The sequence below is a fragment of the Danio rerio genome, chromosome 15, assembly GCF_049306965.1.
Source record: "Danio rerio strain Tuebingen ecotype United States chromosome 15, GRCz12tu, whole genome shotgun sequence".
Classification (NCBI taxonomy): Eukaryota; Metazoa; Chordata; class Actinopteri; order Cypriniformes; family Danionidae; genus Danio; species Danio rerio.
In genome coordinates, this window is record NC_133190.1 from 48,314,151 (window position 1) to 48,333,760 (window position 19,610).

Below are 19,610 nucleotides of genomic sequence, written 5' to 3' on the forward strand. Positions count from 1 at the left end.
CTTCTTAAAGCAACCCAGCTTAAAGCAAATCAGGCTCATTCTGGAAACGTAGTCCCGCAGACGTTTCTGGAGACGAAACACGCGGGAGGTAGGTATTTGTGCAGTTTTTGTTTTCGCGAATCCGCAAGAGGCCGTTGTGTGCGTTTTTTCGCATCTCGAACACCTCTCGCGAGAGCCGTTCGTGGCCACGCTCGCCTAAAGCCACTGGAGGCCGCTGTCGAGTGATCGTCTGTCCGACTGACTGAATGATTAACTTGGCGACCGGCCAATCGGCCGACCCATCTCCTAGTCCTCCTTCCCTAGACCCAACCGGTTTTACCAATTGACCCGGCCGCCTGCCCGCTTGCTTCCCTCCCTAAACCCAAGCAACGATTTACAAAAGCCGTCCAGAAAAAGAAAAGCCCCCTCGTCTGAGTTTCAATTAAATTAAATTCACCATTATTTGTATAGCGCTTTTACAATGTAGATTGTGACAAAGCAGTTTTATATCAATGGTCATAGTAAATTGGAACAGTGTAGTTCAGTTTTTTTAGTGTTTAAGTTCAGTTCAGTTTAGCTCAGTTCAGTGTGGTTTACCGATCCCAAATTATGCAATCTAGAGGCGACAGCAGAGAGGGAAAAAAACTTCACCGACTGGCCAATGTGAAGAAAAAAAACCTTGAGAGAAAATATACTCAGTTGGGCAAGACCGCTGAGGCTGAGCGATTTTGACTGCGTTTTCAGATTTCACCACATTCTCACCCTGTTATTTTTTTGGATTCTGTTATTGTCTTACCTGATTTCTGGAACCACTCTTCCTCGGACTCGAACCCGATCGTCGCCGTCAGCTCACCTGAGGGTCTCCACTCCCCCGATGTACACGACGAGCTAACCGGACAGACTGGTCGAGGCGGGAAAGCCCTTCACACGGAGGTGAGCTGTCAGCCGACGAGCACGAAGAAGAACGACGTCACACGCCCCGTAGCGTTCGCTTAAAAAATTAAATGAAGCCATACGTACCAAGGCCACGTAAGTCTCCAGAAACGTCCGCCGGACTACGTTTTCAGAATGAGATTAGGTTGGCTTAAAGTGACATTTAAAGCTTAACTAGGTTAATTAGGTTAGGGTAATTAGGCAAGTTATTGTATAACGATGGTTTGTTCTGTAGACTATTGAAAAAAAAAATTAGCTTAAAGAGGCTAATAATTTTATCCCGAAAATAGTGTTTAAAAAAATGTAAAACTGCTTTTATTCTAGTCTAAATAAAATAAATAAGACTTTTTCCGGAGGAAAAAATATTATCAGACATACTGTGAACATTTCCTTGCTCTGTTAAACATCATTTAGAAAATATTAAAAAAAAGAAAAAAAATTCAAAGGAGGGCTAATAATTCTGACTTCAACTGTATGTGGTACAAAAATAACACACCACTCCTTTAAAAGTCCCTGGGAGACGGTAAGTGTCCTCAGGTGACCCTCTATTTCCCAGCATTCCCCTGTTTCAGAATTAGCAGCACAAAGCCTGTGTTACTCTCTACAAACAAGCCTCTGTTTCGGTCATTGTTGTCTTGCTTAGACACCATTTTAAACAATCAAAAAAGTCTGGTAATCAAGAAACACTCACTTAGACTTGAACAAACATCTGACTAACATGTCATGTGTAACGACGGGGAGTAACACCAACAACTGAGGTAAGATCCAATATGCAAGTTTATTCACAGTCAGGCAAGCAGTGGTGCAAACAGGTGTGTGAGGACAATCCAGAATCACAGTCGAATACAGGCAAGAGGTCAGAAAGGCAGGCAAAGAGGCTAACAAGGTTAACGGTCGCTACACTAGATAACAAGACAGGGAAACGTGTTGTAATGCTACTGTGACAGATAACAAGACTCGGCAAACTGAAGGGGTGGATGTGTGGCTTAAATAGTGTGTGTTAATCAGTCTCTGACAATCCTCAGGTGGTGTGAATGTAATCAGTCTAGATGAGGAAGCATGTGTGAGTGTGACCGGAGTGCATGTATGAATATGTAGTCCAGAAATGGCAGATTTGTAGTCCATGGTTTTTGTAGGTGCAAACCAGCGATCTTATGGGAAATGATCGCTGGTAATCGTGACATAATGTGATCAACCACTGCTATTTTGATGTTAAAAAGTCAACTATACAGTTTCACAAAGTGACTTTTATTGACATTTCAGTAGTTTAAGATAATATAATGTATAAGAAATAATATAGTGCAGCAAACAAGTCTGTAAAATAAGAGAAAATGACCAGCAGTTTATTACAAGGGTTTTGCACTGTAATATAATCTCTGCTTTAAACTATTAAATTTTTATAAAAATCACTTTTTCCAACTTTTTTTCCAACAAAAGTTGTTGGAAGAAAGTATATATATATTAGGGGTGTCAATCGAAATCGATCGAAATTTATGCTCAATTTCGATTATCGAATCAAAAAATAGAATCGTCGATGCTGCCACCCCCCAGGTGGTAATTATGTGTGTATCTTGCCTTTATTCATTTACTGTATGATTTATTTATGGGTAAAACAAAGACCATGCAGGTCAGGTAGTTTAAACGGTAGGCTACAAATAATTAATTGGTCATTAATTAATTAATTATTCATAATCAAAAATCGAATCGAATCGTGCCTTTAGAATCGAAAATGTAATCGAATCGAGGATTTGGAGGATCGTGACACCCTTAATATATATATATATATATATATATATATATATATATATATATATATATATATATATATATATATATATATATATAAAACTCTTTTTTTCACATTGTCATAATGGTGGGATTGTTTTTAGAATTTTGAGGATAAAAATTTATTTAATCCATTTTGGAATAAGGCTGTAACATAAAAAATGTGAAAAAAGTGTTGCGCTATCAATACTTTCCGGATGCACTGTATCTATGCATTTGACCAATATCCATATTAGAATCATTGCATCACCATTAGAATGCAGCTTCTAAATTGAGTCTAGAACTGCATCAGACAACACATGCTCATTGCAGCAGACTGGAAACTCTTCCTTCATAAGTGGGTGTTTTTTGGCTGGAATAAGCCGCAGTGTGGACCAGACTTTATTCTTTTTTTTTCAAAGTCTCAGACGAGCTAAATATAACATTCAACCTCCGACCTGAAATTAAACCAAGGCGAATCAGACTGAAAGAATACAGTGCCATCGATTGACTCCTCCAGATGTAGATTCTAAGAGTCAGACAATGTGTGTGAGTGTGTACGACTGTTTTGCTTTATTGTCTCGCCGTCTGAAAGACAAGCCAAAATCAATTGCGAGCATCACCCGCCTAACTATCATTTTCCACACACACAATCGCCATCAGACCTCCATGCCACTGAACATCTAAATGTACAGAGGAATTACCAACCTAAGTCACATATGACGTCACACAGGTTCAACCGCGCATACCGATTGCAAAAAAAGATCGGTTGCAATAGCAAACACGTGGTGTTGTGCAGTAGGATGCCAAAATCAAAAGTCCAAAAATAGAACACTTAACTTTTACCGTACACCACACTGCTTTAATGCCAACCACACACGTCTTTAGCTAACGCCTGTTTCACACCGAAAGCGTCAGCGGCGCGTGAGCAGAGCGTGAGCAGCGCGTGTGTTTTCGGCGTCCATGTTAACAGATGAGAGCTTTCATACCGCACGCAGCAGCAGCGCGTCAGAGCGAGGCGTGAGCGTCGCCGAAGCAGCAGTGCAGCGATAGTTTCGGCGCTGGGTCTATTTTTGACGCGCTGCTCACGCTCAATTAAAGTGACAGTGCATTGATAATGACCAAAACACATTGAATGACAGTAAAAACTAGCAATTTTACACAATAAATGCGTTAATAATGTCAAATGGTTTATATATAGTCATTCAAATGAACTTAAAACGATTAAAAACGGCAACAAACATTTATTTAGGCCCGAACTACAAAACCAAATGTAAAACTATTTTACTATCAGTTTTGCTTAAGTTGCACGCTAGTGTTTAGGGAGAGGGGAAATGGAATATTTACGGGATTTGTAGTCCATAGCGAAGTGTATTGTGGGTAGTGTAGTTCTACACGCATGCTGGATTATGCAGCGCTCGCTGTGTTCTGTGCAGCTCAAGCAGAGCAAGAAAGTTTTAATCGGCTTTGTTTTATGTTCACTCGAGTTATTCCTACCGGGAGCTGTTTGCACTGTGAATCTGACAACACGAAAATAAGTAAAAGAATGGCATGCATTGGTTACTTTTGTCCGTCTCATCCTCTGCACGAGCATGAATTAACGAGCTGTTATTCTGCCGCTGGACATCACTGAAGCGGAGAAAGTAACACTAGTTTGATCATGTATAAATATCATTATAACTATATTGTATAAATATGATTATAACTAGGTCTACAGCAACTTGATAATCAAACAAATGACATGATATCACAGGCGATTGTCCTCTGACTGTAGACACTTCTCATATAAGTTAGCTTGAGAAGCATACAGCACTATTTGATCTATAAAATTTGTAAAATAAACATTTGCAGGTTAAAGAATCAGCATAGGAGGGGATTTGGTGCAGATGAAAAGTTTAAAAAGTGTATTTGTATATAGAGAGACATGGATAACTAGATAGAATAGACAGAGATAGGTTGATCTCTGCAGCAGCTGCCGAAGAGCTGCGCGCTGCAGACGCAGCTGGTGTGAAAGGCAAACGCCAGCGTGCTGCTACTGCTCGACATACGCGCTGCTCACGCTCTGCTCACGCGCCGCTGACGCTTGCGGTGTGAAACAGGCGTAACAGCCATCATAAGAGCTGAATGGAGTGAGAACCTAATTAAAACTGCTGGACTCTGAAGTTCTCATGTTATATCAGGTAAGTTGACGCTATGCTGAATCAGACACATCACCCGTTTTTGATTGCAGCAATGATTTCAGCAAAAACAGGTACATATGGTGAATTAAACTGCGGACACTGAATGCTCAGAATGAAATGTAAAGATGTGCGTTCACATACCCTGCCGTACAGGTGCAGTTCGCTGTCAGAATGCAGTAGTTTTGCTTGTTGATAATTACCCAGGCCTTGTACAGCTCCGTCTTCTTTCCTTGTCTTTGCCTAGGCAGAACCTCGGTTTTTAGCACTACATAGTTTTGAATCTGGTCATCATGGAACATTATTTTTTGCACACGACCACACTGAACAACATTGTAGGCATACCAAGACTTGTAGGCCTTTAACTTCTCTCATGTACAATCACTTGGAGATTCAACTTGGACTTGTATATTTGGTCATTTCGTCTAATCCAATATCCATTGGGAGGGTGCTATCGCAGATGGACCTGCTAGACAAACGCCGCTCACTTTAACGTTAATTTTGCAGAATAACTGTGCTTATCTCTGGATGACAAGCTGTTATAATAGGCTGAAAGCATTATGTAAATAATATATATAATATGTAATCATTATAACTTATCTCTAAAACAACACCAAACTCTGTACCGCATCGAATGTCATTCCCTCAGTGTAAATGTTAGCGCTCCCGGTTTTTTCTTCAACCTCGCTGTTTACAAATGTTTACAAACTGGTAATTCATCTATGGGTGTGTGTTTGTGTGTTACATTTAGAGCCACAAAAAGTTATATATTAAATTGGATTGGATTTTGGACTCTTATATATATTTGGACACTTCAGTGTTTTAGTAACATTTGAAAAGGATTGCATTGGATGTTGCATTAACCCTTTTTAGGGCACTCATTGAAACTGTTATTTACTTGTTTATTTTATTTTTTGGCTTCTGTTTTTGTCTTAAAGGGTCACGAAACACCAAAACACATGTTTTGAGCTGTTGACAGTCGTATATGTGTCCCACACTGCTATAAACACTATTAGGACACCTATATTTCACTAAAAAGTGTAAATTGGTTGTTTTTGCGTTATTTCAAGCAAATTCGTACTTCCTGTTTGAAACGAATTTTTGAAGCTGCGTCACGGCCATGACATAATAGCGTGTATTCCAGCGTGCAGACTGGACGTCTGTGCCAGAGTGTGTCTTATTACGTCTTACAGTGTGATGCATTAATGCATGAGTAAGGCTTGGTTCAAACCAATCAGCGCGCTCTATTGTGCAACTTCATTAATATTCATTACTATCACCGTGTTTTCAGGACAGAGACGCCACGTTGTGTTGGCAAAACAAGCGTGAAGTGTTGCTTTTATAGTTTGCTGCAGTTAAGTTTCGTTTTCTCTCTGTGAGAGCTCAGACTCACGTGTGGATTAACAGTGTACGCGACGCGCGACAACAATAACTTACGTGTCTAAGGAGGATTATTGTTTACCTGAGAGCTGTTCTCATCTGCAAACGCTGAGATCTGGATTCGTTTGTAGTCTTCTCTTCATAAAGACGCGGCTCTAGTTGCTGGTGATTGTCCTGTCTCTACAGATTTGGTAAGTGAGCGACCAGTGCTCTTTGTTTATTCAGTTTGTTCGTATCTAACAAACTATTGCACAGAGTGTAAACACGTTAGCACCACAACCAAACTTTAACCTCGTGTAGGGTTTTTACCGCATTTAGTGACCGGAATAACACACGCGGCTTTCTGACGCTACCTGCCGAGTGCATCTAAGTTTCTGGGAAATGCTGAGGTTTTTTTTCTCTCATTCGCCGTGCGGTATTAAACATTGCATGAAAAATACACGCTTAGAGCAGTTCCTCGAATCAAATATCTCGTGTGTCGCGAGGGGCATGAATGAATTCCCTGAATGAAAGAGCCAAACTGCAGTTAAAGTCCACCATTTAATAATTTGGCAAATAATTCGACTACAGATCTCCATGTAGGTTAAACACCATCACTTTCTACTGTATGTGTGTGTGTGTGTGTGTATTTTGACTCTGAAACTCGCGCGTGCCCAAATAGACACTCCCACACCATCCCACTTTAGTTCCTCCGACACTCCCCCCTAAACAGAGCTGGACACGCCCACTTTTCTGACTTTTTCCAAAGTAGAAGTGTGAAAACACCCTGCTGAAACGAGGGGGTTTCATGGCCCTTTAACCGCTTTCTGGAACTGTTCCTCGCCAGACTCGAACCCCGTCATCATAGTCAACTCAAGTCCAACAACGTACATGGCGAGCTACTGGACCAACTGGTAACAGCGGGAAAGCCATCCATACAGAGATAAGCGTGAAAGGAAACGACATCACACCGCCCCATAGCATTAGTTTTAATGACGAAATGCAGCCATACGTACTTCCGGCTACATAATTCGCGATCTCCAGAAATGTATATAGGGCTACACTTTCAGAATGAACCTATTTTGTTAAATAAAGGTGGTAACACTATAGTTTAAGTAACAATTCACATCATTTTCTACTGGTTTGCCACCAGCCTATTATTAGCATATAAACTGTTTATTAGGACTGAAGTATGTCCTTATGTTACATCTCTAATCAATACATAAACCCAATAGCTACCTTACTAACTATTAATAAGCTGTTAAATAGCAGTTTATTGAGCTAAAAATCTTAGATGAAAATACATGAACATACCACCATTCTGGGTCAAGAACCACTTTTTCCTAAGGAATTAATTTCATGAACTATTTGCAAAACAAAACAAATGTTCTTCTAAAGCATGACGTTGGAAAACCTCCCATTGGAGCATGTATATTTAAAGCTGAAGTCACACTTAAAAAATGTATGAATGTCAAGTACTGTAGACGAACAACATTTAGACTGTTAAAACATTCTCGATAATCTACAGAACAAACCAGTGTTATACAATAACTTGCCTAATTACCCTAACCTGCCTAGTTAACCTAATTAACCTAGTTAACCCTTTAAATGTCACTTTAAGCTGTATAGAAGCGTCTTGAAAAATATCTAGTAAAATATTATTTACTGTCATCATAGCAAAGATAAAATAAATCAGTTATTAGAAATGAGTTATTAAAACTATTACGTTTAAAAATGGGTTGAAAAATTCTGCCCTCTGTTAAACAGAAATTGGGGTAAAAAATAAACAAGCAGCCTAGTAATTCAGGGGGGCTAATAATTCTGACTTCAACTGTATATATATATATATATATATATATATATATATATATATATATATATATATATATATATATATATATATATATATATATATATATATATATACATACACACACACACAAAAGAACCCCAATATCTCGTTTGTCTCAGGGGGCATGCAGGTAATGCTCCTGAATGAAAGTGAAAGTGCCAAACTGCACTTAAAGTTGACAAATTAAGAATTTGGCAATAATTGGATCACTGATGTCCATGTAAACACAGTCACTGTCTTTCTCCTCTGCCTCTGTGTTTGTTTTGCCTCTGTAAACATCAGCACCTGCCCAAACGGAAACTCCCATTTTTATGCAAAACCTTCCCTCTTTTCTGGACACATTACCTCTGATTATTATTAACTGATTATTTTGTATAATTATTGTTAGTTTTGCTAGTGTTTTTTTTTTTTTGTGGTTGTTGTTTTTACTTTCTCTTATTTTATGTTATTGTTTTAATGTGATGTTTTATCATATATGTAAATGTAATTTATTTGTGGATCATTCTGGACATTACTGTTTTTATTTATCATTACCATCAACCATTTCAACTTTCTTTACGTAAGATCAAAATGAGAAATGTTTTGTAAATAGTTTGTGACAATTATACCTTGTATGAATGGAGGGGTGGCATGGTGGGTTGTATTTGCATTTTTATTTTTTTATTATTTTGTTTCTTTTTATTGTTATTATTATTTGTCTTTGCTAATTGTTAAAAAAGTCCTAATATTCTTTGCATTCTCACATTCTACACAATGTTATGTATCTTGTCAATAAAAAAAAAAAATTAAAATAAAAACCTTCCCTCTTTCCCTCCCCTGACACTCCCACCTAAACAGGACACGCCCACTTTCCTGACTTTTTTTCAAACTAGAGGTGTGAAAACCCTGCTGAGACAGGGGGGTTTCGTGGCCCTTTAAAGGGAGTTTTTGTCTTGCATCTGTGACTATATTTCTATTTTAGAAATGCTTTCTACCCTAAAAAATTTCTTTTTTTCTGTTTGTTCAAACTACTTATTAACAATTAGTTTAAATCATAATTCCTAAGGTTATTTTTGGGAAAACCTGATTTTATGTTGGAACCACTTAAATTTGTAAAAACAATAAAATTAACTATTCAATTTGCATTGAGACAGTGTGAGGGAAATGTGTAAAACATTTTTGAAAGCGTACACTTAAGAAAAAAAACATTTGTTGTTTGTTTAAGCTACTTTATTTAAAATGAGCTGAAACCATACCTAACAACATTGGAATGTGAAAATAAGGGATTTGTCCACCATAATAAGGGATTCACCTCATACACCCCCCCCCCCCCCTAAAAACTCCCAAAATTACTAAATATGCTTATTTGAAGCTGTTTTATTGTAAATAAAAAATTAAATGATCAGTAATATGTTTTATTATTACCAAAAGAAAAATAAATAGTATACATTGGCAGCATATAAATTAGCAAACAGCTTATTAAAATTAATAGCTATTATAATGTAGCAGAATCAAGTTATCAAATCTCATTAGTCGTTTGTTTATTGCATGACTTACACATTCTGATTAAAGAGCAACGAATGATTTATTTAGATTTTTTTTTCGTTTGATTACATCAAATAACAGAGGTGTCACTTTAAAAAAGCACACATCTAACGTTATAATGGAAGCATTCGATCGCTCCAAACTTTTTATGCTCATTTAGGACGAAATTACTTGTGTTTGACAAAAAAACCCACCAAGATCAACATCTTTAGATATTATTATAATTAGTTTTGTATAAATCTGTTTAAACACGCACCCAAAATCCAGACTTTTGCTCCGCTTCAAATCAGGTGTACAGAATCTGTTTAGGAAACAGTGTCTATTAATCACTAGTGCGTCTGCTGACAGTCACGCACCGCTATATGACTGTTTTGAGGATTGTAATGAAAAGGAAGGGGAATCGCAACGTTTTTATTTATTTCAAAGTGTTTTTATGCCTAAACAAAGTGAAAGCACAGAACAGACTCGCATTTAAGAGCAAGGGGCGGCCCCTGGTGGTTCGGTGGTATGGGTTGAGTATAGGGAGGATCGGCTCTTCAATATTTATTTGCCACCCTTCAGAGAAAGACTGAAAATACGGGAGAAATACGGGAAAATACCTTTACAGTATGATAGCAGGATGCAACTGTAAAATACGGGAGAATCCCGGGAAAAAAGTGAGGGTTGACAGGTATGGCGCAAACACCACAATTATTGAGTTCTTTTTGTCGAACAACTTGTTGAATGTGCAATCCACTTCTATTTATAAAAAAACTAATAAGCTAACTAAATTCCTTCATGTTGTCCCAACACAAATCGATTGTGTGGAGCCCAGAACAACAGCGTAAACTACTTTGACAAAGATCGCCTCAGGTACTGATTATGGGCTTTATTCAGTGTTAAATGCTCCCAATGTGAGTTTCAACATCATTACACGTGACATTTATTGCCATACTGAAAGCAGCAGCAGATTGTTCACCTCAGATCTGGAAAATTAAATAACTAGCAGCTTGAAACTGAAAGTCAGAAACTGTGATTCAGTGCAAACCAACAACATCAGTCACTCAGCAGCCTATTAATAATGTTAAAGAGGTTTAATATGTATTCCCTACATTAAAAGCCTTTACCATTTCATTGGGAGTGCAGTGGCTGCTATTTAAATGTTTCAGTCATGTTTGAAGCAGACAGACAAAGCTATTTTTAAAGACTTTACATCGGTAGGGATCATTCAATAGCAATAGCAAATTTGCAATCCTGGAAAGTTACCATACAACAAAGTTTCTTTATAGATATTTAAAGAAGCCTTGTTGTATGGTAACTTTCCAGGATTGCAAATTGGGGAAGCTCATTGCTATTGAATGATCCCTACCAATGTAAAGTCTTTAAAAATAGCTTTGTCTGTAAAAATCTAAATTCTCTCCACAAAATATTTGTACACCCTTTCAAGCATATTCCTGTTCGCTCCGTAATAGTTCAACCTCCAAATTAGAAACACTTTTAAACATGTTTTCTAAAATGAGGATTTTTTTTGGAAACTCTCAGTCAAAAATCATTCAAAGATCCATTTTTCTCAGCAATTTGAAGAACTTTTGAAAACCCAGATTCATCACACGGGCATCTCTGACTCCATCAAGAGCCTTTAACATGCATGAGAGGTTCACGCAGCACAAAATGTTCCTTTAAAGAAACTTTTAAAGAAGAACTGTTCGTTTAAAACAAAATATGTCTTCTGCTGAAGGCTTATGAGGGTGTAAAGTTCATTCATACATTCATTTTCTTTCCGGCTTAGTCCCTTTATTAATCAGGGGTCGCCACAGCGGAATGAACCGGCAACTTATCCAGCATATGTTTTACGCAGCGGATGCCCTTCCAGCTACAACCAATTTCTGGAAAACATTCATACACACTCATTCACACACACTCATCCACTACAGACAATCTAGCCAACCCAATTCTCCTATATCGCATGTCTTTGGACTGTGGGGGAAACCGGAGCACTCTGAGGAAACCCACGTGAACACGGGGAGAACATGCAAACTCCACACAGAAACACCAACTGACCCAGCCGAGGCTCAAACCAGCAACCTTCTTGCTGTGAGGAGAATGTGCTACCCACTACACCACCATGTTGCTCACTTTCTTTTTTGCTCATGTATTTTTATTTTAGTTACTTTAATTGTTTTCCATTTTTCCAGTTTACTTTTAGCATTTTTGTTGTTGTCATTTTTGCTGTCAAACGATTAATTGCGAAGATACAAACCCAAAATATGTACTTGTGTTAGATGTAAACATTAATTTAATAAATATAAAGCAACATTTCATATAAATCAACATATATTCATGTATATACACAATAAATATGCACAGTGCAAACACACACACACACACACACAAACATACATAATGTATAAGCTTTAATTTTGGACGCAATCATTCGAGATTATTCTTTCGACAGCACTGTTTATCATATAATATTTATATTTTATTTCAGCTTTACCTGTTAAGCTTTTGGGCTATTATGGGTATTTTTCAACGATTTTAAAGGCTTCCCTTAATTACACACACAAATAAATGATGTACGGTATTGCAGACGAAAGCTGTGTGTGTGTGTGTTTTGTGATGAACACCACTGAGTGCCAATACGGGCACACTAATATCTAAATAATTAATAAATGCTTATTATTCTGGGGCGGCACGGTGGCTAGCACTGTCATCACACAGGAAGAGAGTTGCTGATTTGAGTCCCAGCTAGGGCAGTTGGCATTTCTGTGAGGAGTTTGCATGTTCTCCCCGTGTTGGCGTGGGTTTCCTCCGGGTGCTCCGGTTTCCCCCACAGTCCAAACACATGCGCTATAGGGGAATTGATGAACTAAATTGGCCATAGTGTATGAGTGTGTGTGTGTGTGTGTGTGTGTGTGTGTGTGTGTGTGTGTGTGTGTGTGTGTGTGTGTGTGTGTGTGTGTGTGTGTGTGTGTGTGTGTGAATGAGTGTGTATGGGTGTTTCTCAGTACTGAGCATCCCCTGTGTAAAACATATATTGGAATAATTGTCGGTTCATTCCACTGTGGCGACCTCAGAAATAGAGACTAAGCCGATGGAAAATGAATGAATGAACTGTATTCTGAAGCGCTCATGATAACATCACGCATGTTCATTATGAATATATATTGCATTATTATTAAGTAATGGTTTTAAGCTTTAGGACTATGTAAAAACCCTTCAGTTTGTGCACTGAAAAGTGGCAAGGAACCAATAAAAAACACTTGTTTTTAGAGTGTATAGGTTTCGAGGCCGCTTTATTTATATTTTATTTCAGCTTTACCTGTTAAGGTTTTGGGCTATTATGGGTATTTTTGTCCTTTTTGGGATTTTAAAGGCTTCCCTTAATTACACACACATATAAATGCTGTACGGTGTTGCAGACGAAAGCTGTGTGTGTGTGTGTTTTGTGATGAACACCACTGAGTGCCAATACGGGCTCACTAAAATCCAAATAATTAATAAATGCTTATTATTCTCGGGCGGCACGGTGGCTGGCACTGTCATTTGAGTGATTTGAGTCCCAGCTAGGCCAGCTGGCATTTCTGTGTGGAGTTTGCATGTTCTCCCCATATTGGCGTGGGTTTCCTCCGGGTGCTCCGGTTTCCCCCACAGTCCAAACACATGCACTATAGGGGAACTGATGAACTAAATTGACCATAGTGTATGAGTGTGTGTGTGTGAATGAGTGTGTATGGGTGTTTCCCAGTACTGGGTTGCAGCTAGAAGAGCATCCTCTGTGTAAAACATATACTGGAATAATTGTCGGTTCATTCCACTGTGGCGACCTCAGAAATAGAGACTAAGCCGATGGAAAATGAATGAATGAACTGTATTCTGAAGCGCTCATGATAACATCACGCATGTTCATTATGAATATATATTGCATTATTATTAAGTAATGGTTTTAAGCTTTAGGAATATATAAAAACCCTTCAGTTTGTGCACTGAAAAGTGGCAAGGAACCAATAAAAAACACTTGTTTTTAGAGTGTATAGGTTTTGAGGCCGCTTTATTTATATTTTATTTCAGCTTTACCTGTTAAGCTTTTGGGCTATTATGGGTATTTTTGTCCTTTTCGGGATTTTAAAGGCTTCCCTTAATTACACACACATATAAATGCTGTACGGTGTTGCAGACGAAAGCTGTGTGTGTGTGTGTTTTGTGATGAACACCACTGAGTGCCAATACGGGCTCACTAAAATCTAAATAATTAATAAATGCTTATTATTTTCGGGCGGCACGGTAGCTAGCACTGTCATTTGAGTGATTTGAGCCCCAGCTAGGCCAGCTGGCATTTCTGTGTGGAGTTTGCATGTTCTCCCCGTGTTGGCGTGGGTTTCCTCCGGGTGCTCCGGTTTCCCCCACAGTCCAAACACATGCACTATAGGGGAACTGATGAACTAAATTCGCCATAGTGTAAGAGTGTGTGTGTGAGAGAATGAGTGTGTATGGGTGTTTCCCAGTACTGGGTTGCAGCTGGAAGAGCATCCTCTGTGTAAAACATATACTGGAATAATTGGCGGTTCATTCCACTGTGGCGACCTTAGAAATAGAGACTAAGCCGATGGAAAATGAATGAATGAACTGTATTCTTAAGCGCTCATGATAACATCACGCATGTTCATTATGAATATATATTGCATTATTATTAAGTAATGGTTTTAAGCTTTAGGACTATGTAAAAACCCTTCAGTTTGTGCACTGAAAAGTGGCAAGGAACCAATAAAAAACACTTGTTTTTGGAGTGTATATAGGTTTCGAGGCCGCTGTATTTACCTCACACACGAACAGCTTCATATATCACACTTTGACTGACTCTGATGACCCAAATGCATTTATTAGTCCTGGATACTGGGCCATAAACACATCACACACACACACACACACACACACACACACACAGGTACTATAGGACACATCTTAAACATTCCCAAATCCATCCGAACATTCAGTGCAGTAAAATGACAGCACGGCACGTCCTGAATGTTGATGACTTCAACGCAAGAACATGCATTCGTACAACCTGTGCATCCACACACACACACACGAAAACTGCTCCAAAACATCTTCTATACACACCCGAAACACAGCGTATGATGCATACAGGTGTCTAAGCGTGTCACAAAACTGAATGCATCTCCAAAACACCCGCCCCGGCCGGGACTGTGATTTATGTGATGCGTGGAGCCAGACCAGCTGCCCCAAACCACATGCGGGAGCCTTTTTCTGCTGCATCAGGATGTTGAACACAACGGCACTCAAAACATCTGCAGATGCAACACACACACACATGACTGACATCTGATCGCATCACATATGAACACACACACACATATACACACACACACACACACACAAATCTATATCACTAACATTAATCAGCATCATCTACTAACACACACACACGCATGCACATATGACTGACATCTGTTCAGCATCACCTATGAACACCCACACACACAGATACATATACTACAGACATCTGATTAGCTTCCAATATGAACTCACACTCACTTACACACACATACGCACACACATACATCACACCCCACCCCAGACCCCGTCAGGACAGGAGACCTGAGTACCGCAGTCTACACGCACACACACACATATACGCACACAATTACACTCATGTACATACACACACACACATACACTCTAGATGCCCGTGAAATGACGTCAGTGGCTCACCGGCGCTCTTGTCTTTGCTCTCCATCTCCGGTTGCGCTGCTGTCGGTCACGGAGGATGAAGATTCCGGTGATGAGGACCGTCCGTCCGTCCGCTCGGGCGCGGCTGTCAGTGTGTTCACGACGGCGGAGTCACGGGCGTGGCGGTGTTTGTTGATGTGTGTGTGTGAGTGTGCGTGCGCGTGTGTGTCTGTGTGTGACCGACCGGGCTCGTTCCGCGCGCCGTTAACGGGAGCTGCCGCAGCTCCGCCGCTTTCAGACACACGGGCGTGACGTCACATGCAGGTGTCATGTGACCCCTCCTAAAAGAGCCTGATGCGATTCCTATACTGGTACAGTGATGGCATCAGCCCTTTACATTATAGAAGCATCGTTTTGCGAGCTTTTTAAACCTCTTGTTATGTATTGGAAATTTAATATCCATAAATGTAAATATGCAAGTTTAAATTTTAAATGTAACTATTATTTTCTGTTGATTTGCGGTTGTGAATTGCATTATAGGATGTTGCTCTCTGCTGTCGTCTTTTATGTTGAAAATTCAACTCTACACTTTAACTGTCTTAAAATTATACATAATAAATTATTTAAAAATTTAATTATAAATTATGTAGCATAAATTATACTAAAATTATACATGAAATTGTGTATAAGTAATGATATATAGAGAAATAAGCCTATAAAACAATAGAAAACGTAATGAATGTTGATTACAAGGTTTTTGTAGCGTAATAAAACACCAACCCAAACAATATAGCACTTTAAACTATTAAAATGTTCGTAAAAGTCACTTTTTCCAACTTTTCAACATTAAAAGTAGTTGAAAGAAAGGTTAAGGTCCCATAATGCAATTCAAAAACATAATGAAAGGGGGAAAATAAAAACATGAATCACAAAATACACAAAACTGCTAATTTACAGATATTTTTTATGGTGTACAGTAAACCTGCAGACAGTTACATTGCAACATTACATTACAACATAATGTACTTAAATATATATATATATATATATATATATATATATATATATATATATATATATATATATATATATCTAATGCATTTAGATTACTTTTGTGTTAACTCTTATTGTGACTACTGATTAATCTGATTACTTTTGGATTACAGTTAGATTACTTTTGTGCTAACCTTTATACTGACTATTATTGGTTAATCTGACTACTTTTGAATTACATTAAGATTACTTATGTGCTAACCCTTAATATGACTACTACTGATGAATCTGAGTATTTTTGGATCACATTTTGATTACTTTGTGCTAACCCTTATTCTGACTATTAGTAGTTAACCTGACTACTCCTGGATTACATTTAGATTACTTCCGTGCTAACTCTTATTCTGACTACTGATTAATCTGACTACTTTTGGATTACATTTAGATTACTTTTGTGCTAACTCTTATTCTTACAACTACTGATTATTCGGACTACTTTTGGATTACATTTAGATTACTTTTGTGCTAACCATTATTCTGAATAATCTGACTTCTTTTGGATTAAATTTAGATTACTTTTTTACTAGCACTTATTCTGACAATTATTTGCTATTCTGACTACTTTTGGATTACATTTAGATTACTTTTGTGGTAACCCTTATTTTGAATACTCTGACTACTTTTGGACTACATTTATATTGCTTTTTTCCTAACCATTATTCTGATTAATCTGATTACTTCTGTGCTAACCCCTAATCTGATTTTTCTGACTACTTTAATATTACATTTAGATTACTTTTGTGCTTACCCTTATTCTGACTACTTTTGGATTACATTAAGATTACTTTTGTGCTTATCCTTATTCTGACTACTTTTGGATTACATTTACATTAATTTGTGCTAACTGTATTCTGACTACTACTGATTAATATTTCTTTTGGATTACATTTAGATTACTTTGTGCTAACCCTTATTCTGACTATTAGTAGTTAATCTGACTACTTCTGGATTACATTTAGATTACTTCCCTGCTAACTCTTATTCTGACTACTGATTAATCTGACTACTTTTAGATTGCATTAAGATTACTTTGTGCTAGCTCTTATTCTGTCTTCTATTGATTAATTTAACTATTTTGGATTACGTTTAGATTACTTTGAGCTAACTCTTATTCTGACTACTACTGATTAATCTGACTACTTTTGAATTAAATTTAGACTACTTTTTACTAGCTCCTATTCTGACTACTTTTTGGAATACATTTACATTACTTTGTGTTAACTCTTATTCTGACTACTACCAATTATTCTGACTACTTTTGGATTACATTTAGATTACTTTTTTGCTAACTTTTATTCTGATTAATCTGACTACGTTTGGATTACATTTAGATTACATTTGTGCTAACCCTTTTCTGATTAATTTGAATATTTTTTGATAACATTTACATTACTTTTGTGCTAACCATTATTCTAAATAATCTGATTTCTTTTGAATTACATTTAGATTACTTTACTGCTTAACATTATTCTGATTAATCTGACTACTTTTGGATTACATATAGATTACTTTTTTGCTAACACTTATTCTGACTATTAATGGTTATTCTGACTACTTTTGAATTACATTTAGATCAATTTGTGCTAACCCTTATTCTGATTAATCTGACTACTTTTGGATTACATTTAGATCAATTTGTGCTAACCCTTTTTCTGATTAATCGGACTACTTTTGTATTACATTTAGATTACTTTTGTGCCAACCCTTATATTGATTAATCTGATTACTTTTGTGCTAACCCTTAACCCTTATTAATCTGACTATCTTTGGGTTACATTCAGATTATTTTTGTGTCAACTCTTATTCTAACTACTACTGATTAATTTGACTACTTTTGGGTTATATTTAGATTACCTTTGTGCTTACCCTTATTCTGACTACTTTTGGATTACATTTACATTAGTTTGTGCTAACCCTTATTTTGACTACTCCTAATTAATCTGACTACTTTTGGATTACATTTAGATTACTTTTGTGCTAACTCTTATACTGACTACTTTTGGATTACATTTAGATAACTTTTTTGCTAACTCTTCTTCTGACAATTAAAAGTTATTCTGACTACTTTTGGTCTACATTTAGATCACGTATGTGTTAACCCTTACCCTAGCACTTGTGTGCTAACTCTTATTCTGATTAATCTGGTTACTTTTGGATTACATTTAGATTACTTTTTTCCTAACCATTATTCTGATTAATCTGATTGCTTCTGTGCTAACCCCTAATCTGATTATTCTGACTACTTTTATATTACATTTAGATTACTTTTGTGCTAACCCTTATTCTGACTACTTTTGGATTACATTAAGATTACTTTTGTGCTTATCCTTATTCTGACTACTTTTGGATTACATTTACATTAGTTTGTGCTAACTGTTATTCTGACTACTACTGATTAATATTTCTTTTGGATTACATTTAGATTACTTTGTGCTAACCCTTACTCTGACTATTAGTAGTTAATCTGACTACTTCTGGATTACATTTAGATTACTTCCGTGCTAACTCTTATTCTGACTACTGATTAATCTGACTACTTTTGGATTGCATTAAGATTACTTTGTGCTAGCTCTTATTCTGTCTTCTATTGATTAATTGAACTATTTTGGATTATGTATAGATTACTTTGAGCTAACTCTTATTCTGACTACTACTGATTAATCTGACGTCTTTTGAATTAAATTTAGACTACTTTTTACTAGCTCCTATTCTGACTACTTTTTGGAATACATTTACTTTGTGTTAACTCTTATTCTGACTACTACCAATTATTCTGACTACTTTTGGATTACATTTAGATTACTTTTTTGCTAACTTTTATTCTGATTAATCTGACTACTTTTGGATTACATTTAGATTACTTTTGTGCTAACCCTTTTCTGATAAATTTGAATATTTTTAGATAACATTTAGATTACTTTTGTGCTAACCCTTTTCTGATTAATTTGAATATTTTTAGATAACATTTACATTACTTTTGTGCTAACCATTATTCAGAATAATCAGATTTCTTTTGAATTACATTTAGATTACTTTACTGCTTAACATTATTCTGATTAATCTGACTACTTTTAGATTACATATAGATTACTTTTTTGCTAACACTTATTCTGACTATTAATGGTTATTCTGACTACTTTTGAATTACATTTAGATCAATTTGTGCTAACCCTTATTCTGATTAATCATACTACTTTTGTATTACATTTAGATTACTTTTGTGCCAACCCTTATATTGATTAATCTGATTACTTTTATGCTAACCCTTAACCCTTATTAATCTGACTATCTTTGGGTTA

At 37.0% G+C, this 19,610-nt stretch overlaps 1 protein-coding gene across 1 annotated transcript in view; it reads right to left on the reverse strand.

Moving 5' to 3' along the window:
* Positions 1 to 15,578, reverse strand: part of fgf12b (fibroblast growth factor 12b) — a 99,611-nt gene extending 84,033 nt beyond the window's left edge. The window contains 1 exon segment of the mRNA NM_001045459.1: positions 15,301 to 15,578. Coding sequence (NP_001038924.1) covers positions 15,301 to 15,325 — 25 coding nt within the window. The 5' untranslated portion in view covers positions 15,326 to 15,578.
* Positions 15,579 to 19,610: the final 4,032 nt, after the last annotated feature.